The following is a 20,037-nucleotide window of genomic DNA, read 5'->3' on the forward strand; positions in this document are numbered from 1 at the left end:
TTCTTATAAAAATGTACTTTATTTTAAAATCAGTCTATAAAAGTAAAAATCACATACAAAAATACAGATTGCTGCGACATGTTGGCAAAATAGCTCCCAGCTGGACTTGCGTAAGGAAGAGCAGGTACTGACTGAGGGCACCTGGAGGGCAGGGTCCAACCAGAGTCCGCCATCAGCCCATCACTAATGTGTAAACAATAGTTTCAAGTAGTAGTTAGCACTCTTAACTACTAGGGAATTGAAGCATGACCATTCTTGTGTGACACTTAAAACGTTCTGTAGGTCTGAGCAGATGAGGCACTTCACGTGGTTAACTAACAGTTTTTGAAGAAGAGGTTAATAGAAATGGATTACAGCTCTGAAATACTCTAGAGGTAACTGCCTTAATTTTTTCTTTCATTTTCTAAGAAACACAATTTGATCCTTTTGCTTCTGTGTATCAAGTGCTAAAAAGACACATCTGTTATCCAAAGGTTTAATGCCCAGTGATTCTTCAGGACCCGTGTGAAGTGTAAGCCGTGCTACCCGCTCTGAGGCTGCACCTGCCCACGCTTCCTGTGCGTTTCTGATGGACAGAAATCTGCTCTACCTAACAACTTTAGGTCCAGTAACCTAATGGGCAGTTTCAAGCAATCACTGTAAAAGATCACTGAAAAGAATTTCAAGTCCTTGATTTCAGATTAATATAAAAATAACTGCAGCACCCAACGAACGATCAGCATGCCCGATCAGCTCAGAATTCTATCCGGCTTCTCAGAGTGCTGACTAGAATGTCGCATTCCTAAAACAAAGCAAGTCATTTAAAAAAGCTAAACAACCCACATAGATTGTAACATACATTGATTATAAAGTTTAAAAAGCACACGAGTAGGGTTTCCTTACCTAATTTAAGATCCTGCAAACATAGCATAGCTCCTAAAAACAGCAAAGGATACTTCATATTAACCCGGTTTTCGCGAACAGCCTTTGAGGTTTCAAATCCTGCACCAGTTCTAGTCTCCTGCTCTGGTTGTGTGTGTCTGTGTCTTTTCTCACTTAGAGTTTAAGGTACACCACGCAGGACTGCGCTCCTCTCTGTGAAGCTAACCTCCTACTGCACACGAAGCTGAAATGTGTTAATTCCCAGAAAAGACCACCTCCAACGCTACCAGCCTCTGTTGCTTTCTGTCCAGCTCACCATACATATAGCTTATTCTTCAAAGTCAAGTTTTATAAAATACTGAGTAATTAAATAGATAAAATGACAAACACCATGAAGTCTGTTAGCCAGGGGTACTTTAAAAACCTCGATTCTAAATAGACTTAATCAGAAGGGCACTTAGAAGAGTTGGCTCAAATTTTGCTTTAAAAAGCATTGTGAAATAATAGGCTCACCTAAAAATTTCCAAAGACCTAACGCTTAGGCCCTTAGGGCACAGCACTGCCAGAAACAGCTCTGTTTCTGAAAAAGTAACACTTGGTGGCTGTCCCTCTCTAATGGTTCCCTAACATACGTGTAATGTGAAGTCGAAGGCAGAACCAACAGGAAGAGTAACCAAGGTCTCCAGCACATGGATCTGCTGCCTGTGTCCTCCTTTCAGAGGAGGAGGAGACACAGCCTCGCGGTAAGCACTTCATAAACAACTGGGCTTTTGCAGGGTCAGTCGGCATTTGATACCCCAAATCTCCGGGTTCTTCTTGTTGTCCATAGTTGGCCTTGCAATGGAGGTGAAATAGGCACAATTAATCTGCAGGCGAGGAAGAGCTTCTCTCAGTAACTGAAGGGTCCCGTCTGGCACGATCCCAAAAACTTGTAGTGTTTTTAGTGTGGGGATTTCTCCGAGTTCACTGGAAAGGAAAAGCAAATCCTGGTGATTACAGCCCACTGTTGATCATTTGTATCAGTCTACAAAACACAGCCTAAAGACATAATCTGTAAGAAACGGTTAATGGAAATAACCCAGGGATAGGGACATGAGAGCTGGGAAATAAGGCAGCCTGACTGGCGTGGGTACTGCTTCATTCAGTGTGGCTCCTGTGGAACCATGAACTTTATTACGTATTTTTTAATTGAACTGAATTTGCCTCCTTTCTCCATTCCCAGTCTACACAGCTCTCTGGAGGGGACACTGTGACATGAGCTAGCCAGCCAGAAATGGTAAAAGCATGTTTCACTGTGATGTCAGCTGGAACCTCCCCAGTGTCACTTAGGAATCTGGACATGATCTTTATTTGAACTATGTTCTCTCAACAGAGGACACCAACAGCACTGTTGGCAGCTTAGCAATGGCCACCAGGGCCCTACTACACTGAAACCCACCAGCGGCTTCCATAAGGAGGTCTTTACATGGGATCATACAGGCTACACATAAAAAAAAATGGGATTCGAATTTACAGCAGACAATGACCTTTTCTAGACCTTTTTGTATATATTTCATGTTACTTGATATACATGTTACCAGTGAGATCTGAGGATCACACCAAGTGACCCTGCTTATCTAAAGAAAACACTCTCTGGTTTTGATGCGGATCCCTTTTAACAGGTCTGTTTGCCGAGCTTCATCTCTCTGGCATGTGCTTGCTCTAGGTTGGGACACAGTGCAAAGTCTCAGGACAGGGAGCATTTATTGTGGAAGTTCAGCAAACCTCCCTGGAGATCAGTGAGCACAGTGTGACCTTTATGTTGTCACAGTCAATACGTATCCAAACAAAGCAGGTTTGTATTGTCACTCGGCTGCCAATGGCTCAGCCTTCCAGCACATTCCATACAGTGTCCAGGACATCCTCCTGAAGGCGGTGAGTCCATGCCTCTTACCTGCTTCAAAACCACTAATGCCCCCAGAATGTTGAAACCAGAGGGAGGGTTCGTTAGGTCTGGGGCCCATGAGCCATCCCTCAATCTGCGAGTGGCACAGTCAGCACCATACTATTTACTGCATGTGGTGGAGTACAAGATGCAGAGTAAGTTGGCAGAAAAAGCATGGACTTTTATTAGGTAAAAAGGAAATGTGTTTGCTTATGAGGGGCAGCAAGGTCAGGAGGTCCTAAGAGATCAAAACAGAGGTCAATAGGAGCACAGTGCATCTTTGAACTTGTGGAATGGAGACACAAACATAAAGAACTGCTGTGCACTGTACACGGCGTCACGCTCACCACCACTGAAGAGGAGAGCAAGCCCTAGCACAACTCCTATGTGACATCTGAGCATCCGAGAATGGGTGGGGACACCCTGGGGAGAATTTAGGTTCTGGGATACCCAGGCAGCCAAGCTGTGAGTCATCTGCAATGGATAATATTTAAAAGAAGAAACTCGGTGGGAGTAAGGAAAAGTGTTGGCAGATGGCAGAGGGAGCTTTTGTGCAGCAGCTCTGGGGGGAAGCTGGTGAGGGAGTGTCACACGGCGCTCCTGGCCTCACATGCGAGAAGGGAGCTGCAAGACGAGACCCCACCACAGAGACCCACCACTGCCTCTTGTGTGCATTGGCCACAACACCAAAATACAGTATGAGCATCTGACTTTACCAGGGGAGAGAAAAGGGAACTGTTTACAGGATGTTCTTTAACTTGTGTAAGATAATAAGATAACACCTTTTAGGGCTCTTAGTTCAAGTTTAAATAAAAAGGTATTCATTATACAAGAGGCTGAGGCTAGACCATAGGCCAGCCTGGGGAAAAATACTGAGACTTGATTGCAAAAACAGTTAAAAAAAACCAAAAAAAAAAAAAAAAAAAAAAACCAAAAACCAACCAAACAAAAAAAAAAAACCAAAAAACCAACCAACCAAAAAAAAAAAAAAAAAAAAACCCAAAAAAACCAAACAAACAAAAAACAAAACAAAAAAAAAAAACACTTAGAAACGTCAAGGTTTGCTCCTCTCGTCTGTATAATCCTGCTTTTTCTATAACCCAAAATGCCTTATCTAATGAATTTTCAAATCTCTTAATTTCAAATCAGTTCTGTCTCCAACTTGGGTTTATAATGGAATGAGAAATCGGGAATACTTACAAGAAAATTCAGTGGGAGATAACACCAATTAAGGAGAAAAGTCAATGTAGCAGGGGTTTGTGAGGTGGGGAGCTTGAAGGTTTCTGAAATACTTTAGACACTCCAAAGACTCACATTTCACTTTCCCACACTGAGATAAGAAAGACATCGACTGTTTTTCAGTGTTTCAGGCTGTTGTGTGGACAGTGTCCTTGAGGCACACTGGTATTTCTACTAAGACCTTCAAACGTGTTAGTTGCCTGAAAGACTAATCTTAGGTATGGCACCAATGAATTCACCTTTGAGAATCACTAGTATTTACATGATGCACAGAGAACATGTTCAAGGACAGAATCATGGTGTTCTCATTTTCCTATACTGCTGTGACTGGAAACTACAGCCCCTGACGGCCTTATGTCTTCAAAGTTCAGACATTTAAAGCAGTAACTCTCCAGAGGGTCCCTAGATTGAGCCTCATGCTCTTCACTGATCATGTGGTGACAACTGTGCAGGAAAGGAGTGCTCCCACTGGATACAAGAAATTAAACTGTCAAGGACCACAGTCTTCCCCTTGCCTCTGCTAGATGGAAAGCAAGCATTTAAGTTCTGCATAGCTTCTTTTCACATGACCCTTCTGTAGGAAAAAGGGCGGCACCTGGCAAAGTGCAAGGCGCTAATCCCTGTGGAATTCCACATATAGAACTGGTGTAAGGAAGACTCTGGAATGGAATAAGTAAAGCCTGCAAGAGTCTTAACTTTCACAGACCTACATCATACCCTCTGTTCAGACAGCATCAGACGAGAATACATCAGTTCTTCTATGTCAGGTCTTCACCTTCTCTGGCCATCCGGGATGCCCATCAGAAGATTATACCCTGTAAGCTAAGAATGGGAGCCATCTCCCCCTCACATTGGGTCTGCCTTCCATGCTCTCGGTGGGTACCTCACAGGTAACAGCTTCCTTGTAAGTCCTTCATAGACACCAGGATAGCATTCTAATACCGTGAGCCTGTCAGCAAAATAGTAGCTGTTAATCCATTCAGGATTACCAGACATTTTAATCAAACGTTCTGTGAACTTTCGATATTCTTTCCTAGGCACTTTGTAGCAAATTACCATCAATGTTCATGTTCTGAACATGTATTCGTCCATCTAAAGATGGGTTTTACTACTGAGTTTTGGCCTTTGCTTTTGACTGGCACGAATGCCAGACATACTTACAGTAGCGTCTCAGGTATTATATCGTAGCACCGGCTGAGCGAGAGGTGTTGGAGGTAGTTGAGTTGAAAAAATTCTGGAAAGCAGTCATTCTTCAGCATGATACTGTCACTGCAACCGAAAGGGAAGAACGTCAAACCACGTGGATCGAGAGTACTACTGCTTAACCTCCCCTTCCCATCCTTCCCACACTCCACAACCAGCCAGCGGACTCCAAGTGTGGTCTAAATCGGTACCTTAAGTCGAGGCGGACGAGGTTGGGGCATCGTTTAATTAGGGTACAAAGATCTGGAAAAACCAAACAGATGTCATGATCACAGTCACTGTTAAATAAGGACGGGGAAAAGGGTGTGCTGGGCATTTGAGGCAAGACAGAAGTTTGACATTACAAAGGACTGTCCCCACATAGAAAGTCCAGAAGAACACCTGGGAATTTGCTGTAAATGTTAAAGGAGCTGTGGGAAACCCCTGGATAACAACTATTTACGTAGCAAAGCAATTGGCTGGAAAGGACAGGAAACCCCAATTCATAACAGCAAACTGAAGGACAACCCAAGAGAGCCAAAGGCCAGGATGCAAAGGCAGACACTGTGTCAAGAGGGGGATCATGGATTAAAAACTGATTAAAAACTGTTCTGCCGTCACTGCAAGGAGTTCTCAACTCCAATTACAACGAAAGAAATTCCATATATAGTCCAGGTTTTAAATGCAACTTTCAATGAATTATTCGTGGAATCTCGGGTTAGGTAAAGAGCACCTGAACGTACAGAAAAAAACACCTGTAAGCTCAGTACCAGGGAGGCAGAGGCTAAGAATTGCTGCATATCGCGGACCAGAACAGACTACATAGTCAGTTCTAGGCCAACCGGGGCTAGATAGTGACACTGCCTCAAAAGTAAAACAACTACAGTCCTGCCATGTTAAGCACACGGAAGTATGAGAAAACGGCGTGCTCCACAGAAGCTAACCAGAAACGGTCTCATGTAAGAGAAGGGTGAACAAAACATCAAGGCCTTAACATAGCTGCAGAAGGATTGAGCATGGGATCCTAGTGAAATGGCTTCTTGGGCTGGCAGGATGCTCGGAGGAGAAGCACTAGCCCTTAAGCCTCACAAATGTGGCCATTTCTGGAACCCACAGGGTGGAAGGAGAAACAGACTCTAGCAAGGCCTCTGATCATCATGAATTTGCCAAGATACCCTCCCCCAGTGCCTCTGCTCTCCAAAATAAAGGTAAAACAAATGCCAGGAAATGTTTTGCATGAAAAAGAAAACAAACTACAGATACACAGTGCACTGTAATCTCAATCTAATCAAAACATACAAACTCATACAAGGAGAGAAGGAGAGGCTTGAAGGAATAAACCAGGCTGCTACCTGCCTCTCCAGAGAACACCGATATATTATCTACTTTGCAGAATTTGTAGGAGGGTGACATCAACTGAGTTACTTTTTAACAAATTTTAAAATGTAACTTATTTAAAACAGATAACTCCAGGCAGTGTTTTGAGTGCTTACTCTCCTAGCTGCATCTGTAGCCACATTTCCCCTACGTTAGTTTTGTATTTTCAAATACTTTCTTAACATACTTATCTTGCCGTGCGGGTGGTCACCCAAATTTATATCCAAAACAGTCCGTTCTGCCCTGGATCTGTCCCTTTCCTAAGCTCCTTTCTGCACAGCACCTGGTCACCTCATAGGTCTTGGGAATCACAGCTACTGCATTACTCACATCTCATGTCCGCTCTGTCACCAAATCCTGTCATGCCAGCATCCCAAACGAGCCCAGATCTGATCCTTTCTTAGCACCTCAACCATTACCACTCTAGTTTCCTAACTGTCCTCACCATGCCTTTTCTCACTCTGAGGTACCAGAGGGAACAGTTTCAAGCGTAGGTCACGGCCCTGCCTTGCTCAGCATGTCTAGCTTCTTCCTTCTGGGTTGGCAGCCTTAACATTGCCACCTCAGTCATCCGTTAGCTCTCACCAAAGGCCTTTGTACTCGTGGTCCTTTGCTCCAGAATGTTCTCCCACAAACTCCTATGTATTTCTCATTTAAATAAGAGGTCGTCCTCTCTTTGATCATTACACCTAGTTCCAGAATGCTCTCCCATAGACTTTTACGTACTCAAGTCTTTACATGACCAGAGGCCCTCCCTGACCGTTCTCTATAGTCCCTCCTGCTACATGCGACCTATCCACTCTGCTTTACTCTCTTCCCCAGATTCTCAGCATTTAGGGAGTCCGCTCACAGTGCGTCTGTTTTGCTTTGTGTATTTTTATGTTATCTTGATTTCTGAGAATAATCGTATAATTCTATAATTAGAATTTAAAGGGTTTAAAGGAAAATGTTGAAGTTCTGCATAGTGAGAACGATAAGAAATGCAGACATGGCTGCAGCTTTTATGGATCTTCTGTGCCTCTCTGTTTGAAGACAGGCGTCTGCAACAGTAGACGGAGGCTCGGATAGGGATTGCCTTACGCAGGGAATGAATGTAGATCTCTGGCCACTCATGAAGACCAATTATGTCAGTCTGATAGATCTTACTTATTAAGCCCCAGGGAAATAGTTTCCAAATGCTACCTAAATGTTAAGAAGCATTTCAAGATGTCTGGTTCATATCTTTTTAAGCATAATAATTCAATAGGCAGTACCTATCCCCGGGATGGGCTAACACCACTCTCAGGATACCAGGTGTGGTTGATTTTAGTACCCAAATCAATTTGGCTTTGTGCAGCTGGATGGAATATTAGCCGGAGACTGGGCTATGGAGCTGCTAAACAAGAACAACAACAAACACCATTCCTTCACAGCACAAAGCACAACCACGTGTCAACTTTACCAACGCTGTGGCTGTTCCCTGCCTGTATTCACCCATAGTCTTTTAGATGAAATAAAAAGTTGAAAGTATAGATACTAACTTATTAACTGGTTTTTAGCAGGAGTTTTCGACCTTAACACTGTTGACTCCTGAGACCATTTTCTATGCTGTGCTGTTTAGCAGCAGTTCTAGATTCTGACCACTAGATGGCAGCAGCACACCTGCCAGCAAAGCTTGCTTCTAGACTTCTTACAGTCAAAGCCACTTCTTACAGTCAAGTCATCCTTTTGTATCCCTGGGGAATGATTCCAGGATCCCATTTGGATGCTTAGATCCAAGGACACTGAAGTCACTATGCACATCTTCTAATACCTAATATGATGTAAATGCTGTGTGAGGAGTCATTACACCCAATCAATCAGTGACCCATGCCAAGAAAAGTTCTTAGATGTTCAATACAGATGCAGGGGTTTTCCCCGAATATTTCTGATCTGTTCATGGTTGAACCTGGATGCAGAACCCATAGATACAGAGGGCTGACCTTATTGCATTCACCTATACTTACATTGGGGTCTACATAGTATAACTTTATTAAAACCAGTTCTGGGACTGGGGAGTTGGCTCAGTCAGTGAAGTGCTTGAGTTTGATATGTAGCATTCACCTCAGGACTGGGCAAACAGATACGAGAGGATCCCTCGGGCTTGCTTGCCAGGCAGTCTAGCAAAATCAATGAGCTTGGGGGTCACCGAGAGACCTGGTCTCAAAAACTAAGGTAGAAGGACTAGAAAGGTGGGTTGGTGGCTAAGAGCACTTGTGGCTCTTGCAAAGGGCAGGAGTTCGGTCCCTTGAAGCCACATGGCAACAAACGGTCTGTGACTCCAGTTGCAGAAGGCCTGATACCTGCTGCAGGCACTGCAGACATGTGGGATACAGGCATGAACACAGGCAGACATGTGGGATACAGGCATGAACATAGGCAGACATGTGGGATACAGGCATGAACACAGGCAGACATGTGGGGTACAGGCATGAACACAGGCAGAAGACCCACACATATAAAAAAACAGACATGTGGGATACAGGCATGAATACAGGCAGAAGACTCACACATATAAAAAAAAAAAAAAGTTAAAGGTAGAGAACCACTGGGGAGGTCAGTCACCCAATGTTGACCTGTGGTCTCCAAGTACCACGCACGCATATACTTATGTACTCACTCACACACACACACACACCACACATGCATGCACACATACCACACACATGCACACATACAGGCATACACATGCACTCACACACATACCTACACACACTACACACCACACATACCACATATACACACACGCGCGCACACTCACACACGCATGCACACACCACACACATGCACTCACACACACACACACCACACATACACACATGCACACACACACACATGCACACACCACACACATGCACTCACACACACATACACACACCACACATACACACATGCACACACACACCACTCATGCACACACATACCACACACATGCACTCACATACACACACAACACACACTACATACCCTATATACACATGCACACACACAACACACACTACACATACCCTATATACACATGCACACACAACACACACTACACATACCCTATATACACATGCACACACACACACACACACACTCACAGACAGACACACACATTGCTTTAATGGACTCTCCATCTAGGTCCTGAACTCACAGTGTGCTTTCAGGTCAGGAGCTGTTTTCCATTCCCTGACTCTTCTGACCAACAATCCCTCTGTTGAAGACCCAGACAACTCGCACACTGGACTAAGGGAGACAAGCAGGTAGCAGACACGTCCCAAGCCAGCCTGAAAGCTCGTGGCCCCGGCTTAGAGCTCTAACCTGTTTTCTGGAGGTTCTTTCGGTAGCCGCTGAGGTTCAGCTGGGTGAGCGTATCTGGTAAATGTGCCACGGCCGCTTGCACATGCTTCTCAGTGAAGTCAAAGCACCAGGAGAGGTTCAGTTCATCCAGTCTGCGTGAAGGAGGGAGAAAGAGGAAAGCATGAGCCCACCCAGAAGGACCAGGTGACCTAAGCTGGACACAGGAAGAAACAGGCAGCCAGACTGTTTGCCGCTTCATGCACAGCCTGCCTGCTCTGTGTTCCTCATTGGAAAAGGCATTCTCTCCCCAAAACAGCCTGCAAGGTTCCGGGGTGATCTGAGCAAAGGCCCTAGCAAACAGCCCTCCTTCTGGGAATGCAGGTTGAAAACTGTAGCCCATAGCTTTCTTTCTCAACCAGCTACATTGTTAAAAAGCACCAACAGCTATCAAGGCAAATGTCTTATAGACCCCACGGAGATGCTATGAAAATGCCTTTCTCCCAGTTCTCCCTGCTAGGAGAGTCAAGGTCAACGTCTGCCTCCCTTTTGCATCTTTGCTACCGAATGTGGTCATAGATTTTGTCTGCCTCATATTCTGATGCAAAGGGGACTCAGTGCTGACAGATCATCAAGGAGACATAGCTACAAACGGTGTTCCAGAAGGGCAAACAGATAGTTAAGGAACATAAACATGGGCTACTGTGCATCCTGGGGCCAGGCCTTCTCTCACTTAGCAGTGCATGTGTCAACATTTTTACAGAAGATGTAAACGGCGTCACCCATGTTAACTATGGTTTAGCTAGATATAAATAGACACCGATCACACTGATAAACATTCCTTCTCGTCCCTTTAACAGTGGCAGAGAGAAGGGAACAGTATCCAAGTACTCCTCCCTTACAAACAGACTGAGTTTAGCCTGAAAGTGTGTGACATACACACTGCACAGCTCAGGTCCCTCCTACCTGGAGCAGCTGCTCAGCAGGGTGGCCACGGCAGACTCAGAAAATCCAGAGCACCCACAAAGGTTCAGTCGCACCAAGTTTTCATTCTGCGCAAGAGTACTGGAAAAGAAAAATGTCAGAAGAATAAACTGCTGGGTCCTGGTGTGTGTGTGTGTGTGTGTGTGTGTGTGTGTGTGTGTGTGTGTGTGTGTAATTATAATGAAGTACACACGGTTTTGAGTCAGAAATGGGCTTAAAAATCTCCATTTCACTAGTTCTTGACACAGCTGAGTGACTTGCTTTGGCTATGCAAACTGGCAAGAGCATCTTCTTGCTGGGATTGGAAAGAAGGTTAAATCGTATAACGTACTGAAGGATCTGCAGAGTACTTGCAGTATAAACGCACAAGAAACACCAGTGCATCTTTTACATAAGAAGGCTTGCCTTCTCCTTTTAGGGAACCTCGGTGATGATGAGCTATTGTTCTGGAGTTAAACCTTGGTTTGGTTTGATTAACTGTGTGAACTTAGACAAGCTATCCAGCCTTTCCGTGCCTCAGTATTCACACACGGGGAAAGGACGAGAGCTTACCGCTTGCTCTCAGAATTAGCTTAGCACCTGCCACAGGCGCTGCCCTCTGCTCTGTCTTCCTATCAGGCTGCCTCTTTTCTCATCTGCATAGTGCAGTGGCCTAACGTGTATCTGACTAGCAAATTAATCAAATACGTTGCAATCTGACACAGCTCTTCCATTTCCGGAACCATGATGCACCATGCTTCATGGCCTCTTTGCAAACTACCAGAGACTCCGCAGAAGGCCACGATCCTCCTCATCTCCCTGATCTCTGTGCTTCAGCTCCAGAGGTGTTCAGAACAGCAGCCGTTTTACTGAGCTGCTACAGTAGTGTCCTATGGCTTTGGAGATCTCCTTCCTGAATATCGTCAATGGCCAGCCTACAAGTCGGTACTCTGAGAAGCCTGGCTCCTTACAGTCAATCAGTTCCCCGGTATGCTGCCGCATGACCAGCAATGCATTTAACAAACACTCTGCCCTGTAATTATCTGTCTTACCCATGAATAAGGCACTGACCACATAATGTTCGCCCTTTTCTCTCCACACCTAGAACAGCTCTGGCATATGGTCAGCATTCAAATGCCTGCTGTCCTGAGTATCCTGGACAGTTCTGGTTACTTGGTATGCCCTTCTGGGCACATGCAAGGACACTGTGATCATATACACATCCAAAGCAATGGCCTTCACGACATACTTCAGGCACCACTCACGTGACAATGGGATCTGAAAGCTGCAGGCCTTCCAGACTCAGATTCTGCAGCTTGGAGCACTCGGACAGAATCCCGTGGAGGTTTGACACATTTATAACTGAGTTCGACAGGTCCATGTGCTGTACACGGAAAGAGCTGTATATAGGAGAGAAAAGAGGCCCTGTAAGGTGACTCACGAGTACACTCAGATCTAACCCAACCCGTTCCAGTCCTCACACGAGGGTCAATCACAAACAAGACTAAATACACATTTTAAATACCGAATAAAGAGCTGGTCATAAAGTTGGGGATTTAGCTCAGTGGTAGAGTGCTTGCCTAGCAAGCGCAAGGCCCTGGGTTCGGTCCCCAGCTCGGGGGTGGTGGGGTGGGGGGGTGGTGGTGGTCATAAAACAAATTGCTTCGAGCTAATTCCCATCCCTCAAATCATTGTTAAAATTCAAGATGTGCCAAGTGCAGATGTTGCTGCCAACACGGTTGCACTCATAAAATTAAAAGGTGAGCATGAGAATGAGCAAGGCACACGTGCCCAGGGAGTGCAGTGAACCTCCCGGCTGCTGGGGGGAGGGGTAGAGGAGGGGTCTGAGTGGCTGAGCAACAATTGTTTGCTATGAGGACAGGGGAGGAACCAGTTTTAACAGGAGGCCTGGTTTACTTTTAGATATGCAAATATTGAAGTTCTCAGGCTCTGGAGTGGAAGCTTTTCAGTAATTAAAACTAAGAATTTCTCAAAGAGGCCCAGCCTAACACAAGGGTCTGAGAATCGGGAGTCGAAATGTGGATGTACAAGACGGAGCTCTGAGGACAGCATGTGGAGAAGAGGAAGGACACATCATGGACTGAATGTGAGGACAGGCTGAGGAGGGAACAGTGTGGCAGGAAATAAAAGCAGCAGGGACAGGAAATGGACCATGGAATTCGGGGGGCGGGGGAGAGGTGCTAGAATGGAGAAATGTTCTACTGTCTTTAGCTTGCTTTTCTCTTCCATATCTAGCTATTCCTCTGAGGCATCAGATAGCACGAAACCTTAGGCAGCACCAGACAAGCACTTTTTCAAAGCAGTCTACAAAACAAAAAAGAGGGCATTTTTTTTCCGGGTGGCAAATCTGTCCGTGGTAGGACAGAAAGCCCATGATGCACTTATGGAAATAACCCTGCTTTGTTAAGGATGGCCAGAGGGATAGAAGTAGCCATGAAGGAGGCACAGGTCACACACTGCCTGACAAAGAAGAAAGAGGGGCCTGAGCTGTTCCCGTCTCAACACTCAGTCATTTCTCTTTACCTGAAGCTTTCGCCCAGTGGCTGCTCCATAAACGACCGTGGGCAGCGGAAGGCCACGACTCCTCGAGAGAGCAGGCGCACTGTCACGTCTGGGTGCAGATTTTTGCCTGCGAGGTCTAGGGACTGCCAGAGAGACTCATCGAGCCTGAAACAGAGAGGGTGCTTCATTTCGTAAGTTGGCCAAAGCCAATTCTGAGGGCCATTAAAGGTCAGGACTACCATGGAAGACCTGGCCACTGGACTTCCTTACAGCAGATAAATCTGAAGAGCTTCTGTTTCCAGACTGACTATGCACTACTAAACATGTCTGGGTCACAGTAGCAATACACTCCCATCTTTCTTTCTGCATCTTCAATGGAGGCTGTTTAATGTGAACAGTCAATTCAGTCCCAAGGTTTGTTCTTGGGACACAAAATTCGCTAAGTTAGAAACGCCAATAACCTGGAACCAGAGAATAAAATCCTATCTCTAGGTGCAACTTGACAAGTTCAAAAAGATCTCTTTAAAATACTTCAGGTTCCAAACTTCCTAAACGACTGTCATTTCTAGTTCTGCGAAGCACTGACAGGATGCCACGATTACCAAAAGTTTCATAAAAACATAAATAGAAGAAAAAAATTGGTATTATTTTATGGGAAACATCAACCACACAGCCAGGAAAAAGTCACAGATTGACTTTGTTCTATATCCATACACATGCACAAGTATATATACATACTTATATTAATGTTAAAGGAAAGAAGGAAATACTAGATTATATGTATTTTCTAACACACATACATCTACACACACATTATAAATATAGATTGAACTTCAGTGTTTCTTTTTAAAGCTTTATTTTATTTTTGTTTACATGTTTATGTCTGTGCTAGCAAAGGCCGTGCGCACGTGTGTGTGCTGTATGTGTGTGTGTGTATGTGTGTGGTGTGTGTGTGTGGTGTGTGTATATGTGTGTGTGGTGTGTGTGTGGGGTGTATATGTGTGTGTGTGTGTGTGTATGTGTGTATGTGTGTGTGTGTGTGTGTCCTCCAAGGCCAGGTGGAGTTATAGGCTGTTTCGAGCTGCCTGACTGACTCATTAGGAGAGCAATAAGCACTCTCCACTGCTGAGCCATCTCTACAGCCCCTACAGAAGACTTTTAATGTCCACAGTTGAATTCAGGTAAGGAAGCAAGAGAAACCATGAAGTTCAAGCGCGAGGGAACATTCTAAATGCTTTAGTGCCCTAGAATCTTCTCTCTAACGCATTTGAAATAAACACTTGTTGGCCAGTTTTGAGTTAGTTTTTCTATGACACTTGGCTAATATGTGGTTTGGCTATGAAAAAGGTATTAGAAAGGCAGGCTATAGATCTTACTGTCCTTAAGCAAGTGACATAATTGTACCTTACTCTTGTCCACACTGACATCTGCTTTTAAAAACGTGATAGCAGTCATTCTCTGATTATCTCAGATCTCAATCTCTCTCCTTTCAAAGCAGTTAAACAACAGCTGTCTTACTCACAAGGACAAGTCCCAAAGCATTCCCTTTGCCCCAAATGACACAGTGTTACCCTGGAAAGGGAAGATGAATTCAGCAGCCACCCCAACCCTAAGCCAAACGTAACTAGTAATGGTTAAGGCTGGGGGCTAGCAAGACCTTAGTCTTATTTTAAGGTTCACTTCACCAACTAACGTTCTTGACCCTGTAGTTTCTTCAACTGATAAGCCAGACTAATACAAAATTATCATCTTAGCAATGGGAAAGATTAAATTACTATCCTAGCGCAATGGAGATTGTCGGGCCAAAGGGATGATGTAGGTCAAAGGCACTGGGTAGCCACAGACTCGCAGAATAGACAGGTCTTGAGAGTGAAGCTGCTCTGGACTGGGGAATTCATGCTGACGAATATGCGTTAGGCGCTTTAGCTGCATGCACCTGGAAAAGTACTGTGCACGGTTACGGTTACGTTAATTTGCTTGAGTACAGGAGTTACCCAGTGACCTACACCTATAGCAAAGCCTATAGACTGCATACAATAAGTACATGCAAGTTTTTATAATATAAAGGCTTGGCTTCTTTCCTTGGTTTAGAAAAATACACACCTGGTGGGAACAAAATAAGCCCCTTGGGTGTGAATGAAATGTAGCCAGTATTGTGGAAACCTACTCATCTGCTAGGACAACTGCCTGGGCTTAGGCCTGGGGGTGTATGTGGCTCAGCGATAAAAGCTCTTGCCTCATCTGAGGCACTGGGTATAATCCTCACCGCAGTACAGAACAACAACAAAATCATTCCTTACTTCATGCCTGTTCCTGCCTCCCTGGTTTACACCCTTTACATACACACTCTTTAAGTATAGCCAAGAACTAGCTAAGACTACCTCCCATGGCCCTTGTTCAGCACGCCCACGATCCAGGCAAGGTACTGGCACCTTTCATTTTACCCTTATGAGTATCCCGTGATGAAGTTCAATTATGGCTATCTTATATCCAGCGGAGTCAGGCTCAGAAGTGACAGGTAGCTTGCTCAGGTCATGCAGAGCATATGTTAAAGAGGCTGGGTTCACACCATCCAGGGCCAGAGACTTGTACCTTTCCTCTGTGCTCCCAGCCAGGTCCTCAGTACCGGGCCATTTTGCCACCCCCTAGACCTCCTTTGCTCTTAGCACACTACCTGGCCCAAACAGGTGCATCCCTGGCAAACAAGTGCAGAGCTGAACATAGGGAATAGGCAGGAACAGGGTAAGAATAACCTACAGGAGACTCCTCCATCTGACTGTGAACCTACAGGACACCCCTCCATCTGACTGGGAAACCATTTCACTGACTTCGAACAACAGTAAAAAGGTGTTGGATTTGCTTAGGGCAGCTCTGTTCTATGGTGTGGTTGTTGGTTTCACCAGACTCAAATGAGTACATAACCCTCTTCCTTCCCTCCTCCCTTTATGCCCAAAAGAGTGAACAGTACTCACGAGAGGCGGTACCACCTCTTGCAAACTCCAGAGACTCTCAAAAGCTCAGGGAGGCACAGACAGGAAAAGATTCCCAGGAGCAGCTCATCTGGAAGGGAGTCCCAGGAAACACCTGCAAAGAAGCAAACCAGGGTTTCCGTCTCTGAATCCTCCCGTCAAAGTCATGAAGTCCTGTCAAGCATTTATCATGCATGAGCGTTTATCAAGCACACGACACTTAGCTAAGAGGAAGTTTCAACCAAAGTGAATCCTCCAAGCTCCTGTTTATTTTTCTGTACTACACACTGACTTACACTATGGGGGTTTGAATGAGATTGTCTCCTACAGTCTTGGACATTTGACTTCTTGGTTCCAAGTTGGTGCCGCTGTCTGAGTAGGTTTAGGAGGTGGGACTTGGCTGGAAGTACCTCACTGAGGTGGACTTTGAGCTTTCTCTGCTTACTGCTTGAGAACAAGGTGTGAGTTTGCAGCCTTTCCTGTTGCTGTATCTGCTACTTGCTCTCAGGACTCCATGCTATCCCTGTCATTATGGACCCCTTTCCCTCTGAACTTTAAGCCCAAACAAACTCCTTCTTCCGTAAATTGTCTCAGTCATGAAATTTATCACAGAAACAGAAAAAGTCCCTAAGACAAGCACTGCTGTGATCGTCCCATTTTCTCAGCAGTGAGGATCAAGAATATTTTCCCCTTGGTACCAGCTGGCCAAACACTGGTAGAGACAACCTGACTAGCCCTGGCACAGAGCAAGTCCCCAGCCACCCAATATATTGTGATGCCTGAACCACAAAGGAAGATCTCCTTTCTTGGACTTCTATAACAGGCAAATGACCCTTCTTCCCTCTTGGAGTGTAGAAAGTACGTTCCAGTGAAAGGATATTCTCTCCTCCTTCCTCTTTCTCCTCCTTTTTTGGGGGTGGAGTGGGGGAGTGGAACAGGGTTTTTCTTTGTAGTCTTGGCTGTCCTGGAATTCAATCTGTATATCAGTTTGGCCCCAAACTCAGAGATCCTTCTGTCTCTGCCTCCTGAAGGCTGGGATTAAAGGCTTTCGCCACTACTACCTGGCTTTCATTTCTTAATTCAACAAGTATTTCAAGATTCTCTACTACACATGGTGCCAAGTATCACTTCAGGTGTTAAGGAAAGATCAGCAGAAAAAATAAGGACAATGAAAGACTTTACCTTCATACAGCAGATGTGTCATGGATGAAACGGACAGCTATACGCAAAGCAAGTACATTATCTGATACCTTAAAAAGGATGCCAATTAGGAAGAAAAATTCAGCCAGGAAGAGAAACTCAGGCACAGCCATGATGTTTGAACAGTGGTGGGCGAAGGGTGATGGGTGTACCTGGGGCAGTGATCACTGAGTCAGAATAGACCTAGGGAATGGAGCAAGCCCTGGATCTGTGTTCTAAACATGCGACAGGCATGCTTGCTTTGAAGAACAGAGCTAAGAAGGGTAGTGGTGGAAAATGGAATGAGAAGCAGGGGACAGGGGAGCTATAGAGAAAGACCTTTGGCTTCCATTTAACAAGGAATTACTAGATGATTGTGAGCACAGAATTGCTAGGGGTTCATTTAAGTTCTGGAAAGATCAGAGGCTGTGATCACAGCAGACAGGAGTGGGAGAAAGGTTAATAAATCTTTGTCTTAGAGAATGGTTTCTAGGTGGTTCGTCCACAATCCTATCTACAGCTGATCTAATTCTACCTTCCTGTCCCCAAGAGTAGAAAGGGACCTGTACTTGTTAAGATCTATGGAGCTTGTATAGCACGTACGTGAAGCAGGTACTGTCAACAGGGAACTGAGGAGAAGGGCACTGAGGGCGGCCCCTGGCAGCTGCCCCTGGCAGTCTTCCTGGACTGTCTCTCTGAGGCAGTCCTGCCTGTCTTTCAACTGGACTCTTTCAACAGAGCCAGGCACTCAGCTTGTGTCCACATTACCTGCGATGTGCTCCACCTGTAATGGCTCAACTCATTCTTTTATCTGTTGCTTATTTACAAGTGTGTTCCTGCATCAGAGCCTACTGTAATTCTCAGGATAAGTCATTCTGGGTTGCACCTGGATGCTATTCATTTAAAATAAAATTGCTACTAATGGCCTCCTCCTAGGGGAAGCCTCATGACCAATGAAGGTCACTTGTGTACATGATTTCATTACTGACTCATCTGTTTAGGCCTTCCATGTCCATAAGACCTTACAAAGGAAAATCTGATTTGTTTTACAGACTAGGACACTTGATCCACTCCTATATTTACTGAACAATCAATTCAATCCCAAGGTTTGTTCTCGGGACACAAAATTCGCTAAGCACGCCCAGATCCTTTTTCTGTCTAGAAGCTGAGAGATAAAGACATTCAACTATCATGTTCAGCTACAGGTCTCACAATTCTAGGCAGCATCTAGGGCAGAAGGGCCTTCAGGGAAGGCTTTATTGCCACTGTGTCAGTTTCCTTTGTTCTTTGCCCATGTTCAGTGTGTGAGATGGGGTCCTGTGTACTCTGCTAGTCTTGAATCCACTATGTACCTGAGCTCTGCTCCAGCGTGAATTCCCGATCCTCTTAGCTGGAAGTTAAGATTGCATTCCGATCTACAAAGACCCTCCCACCCTGTACTGAAGGAATCCCAGTATTGGAATCCCAGCTGTATTGCCCCCTAGTTTATGATGCCGAGTAACTGAGTCTCTCTAGGTCTGTTTTCTATTTGTAGGGATGAGAATAAACAGATTGGCCTTACAAAGCTGTTCAGTGTGGAGATGAGGTGATGTAGAAGATTTAAAACAATGCAGTTGCAGAGGCAATCTTTCCTGCCCAGACTCCCCTGCTCTCTCTTGTCACTGAATCAGCACATTTTCCTTCTCTAAGTTTTTTCTTCCCTTTTCATACTAGGAAGTACGCTGGTTTGAACTTTCATGAACAGGCAAAAACCCATGATCAGAGGACAGCCTGATCACGCGGCAAGGGATTTACCCAAGCCCAAACCCCACATCTCCCTCTATCTGAGCTGACGATCTCCAGAAGCAGATCCAGGTCTGACTTCAAGGAGTTTATCTGGCACATAACGACAGGAAGCACTGGAAGAGTGGGGAAGACAGACCCCGAGTGGAGGGAGGCCAGCTCTGGCATGTTAATAGGCAGGCTGTCGCCATGGATAGCTGGCTTAAACCTTTGGAGGTTCCAGGAGACCATCCGGAACCTGCCTGAGCTGTTCTACCAGAGGGTGTGTGAGCTGCAGCATGAGTCCACCAAGAGCTGTTGATTGTTAACTCTGGCCTCAATGTTAGCTCTTAGCACTCCTGCCCTAAGAAAGCCCTCAAGCACAGCTGCATCTATGTTCAGGAGAAAGCTTTGGGCACTGTGGAAAAGGTGAGTTGCAAGGGACTATGGGCCTGCCAACAACAGTGTCCAGCGAAGATGACTTGGGGAGGGAAATTGGAGAAGCAAGCCCAGAAATATAAGAAGACTGTATGACCTCATTCAATGTGTGCTAAGAAAGCAGAGAAACAAAACAAAACAAAAAACAAACAAACAAAAGGAACAGTAAGAAATGATCATGTGACAGGAGCAAAGTGTGACATAGTGTTGAAGGCAGCAGACCCAGGCACCAAAGCCTTGTAAGAAAACAGTCCAACGTAAGGAAGAACTTGTAGTACAGCTCGTCCCAGATTTAGCTTAAAAGACGCTTGCTCTGAGAAG

The 20,037-nt window shown here is 45.2% G+C and overlaps 1 protein-coding gene across 1 annotated transcript in view; it reads right to left on the bottom strand.

The window, feature by feature from the left end:
- Skp2 (S-phase kinase associated protein 2) overlaps nucleotides 1-20,037 on the bottom strand; it is a 28,063-nt gene continuing 8,026 nt past the window's right edge. The window contains 8 exon segments of the mRNA NM_001106416.2: nucleotides 1-1,827; nucleotides 5,186-5,293; nucleotides 5,419-5,470; nucleotides 9,908-10,038; nucleotides 10,850-10,948; nucleotides 12,112-12,246; nucleotides 13,391-13,534; nucleotides 16,342-16,453. Of these exon segments, the coding sequence (NP_001099886.1) occupies nucleotides 1,614-1,827; nucleotides 5,186-5,293; nucleotides 5,419-5,470; nucleotides 9,908-10,038; nucleotides 10,850-10,948; nucleotides 12,112-12,246; nucleotides 13,391-13,534; nucleotides 16,342-16,453 (995 nt within the window). The 3' untranslated portion in view covers nucleotides 1-1,613.

Source organism: Rattus norvegicus, chromosome 2 (genome assembly GCF_021556685.1).
Source record: "Rattus norvegicus strain SHRSP/BbbUtx chromosome 2, alternate assembly SHRSP_T2T, whole genome shotgun sequence".
NCBI lineage: Eukaryota > Metazoa > Chordata > Mammalia > Rodentia > Muridae > Rattus > Rattus norvegicus.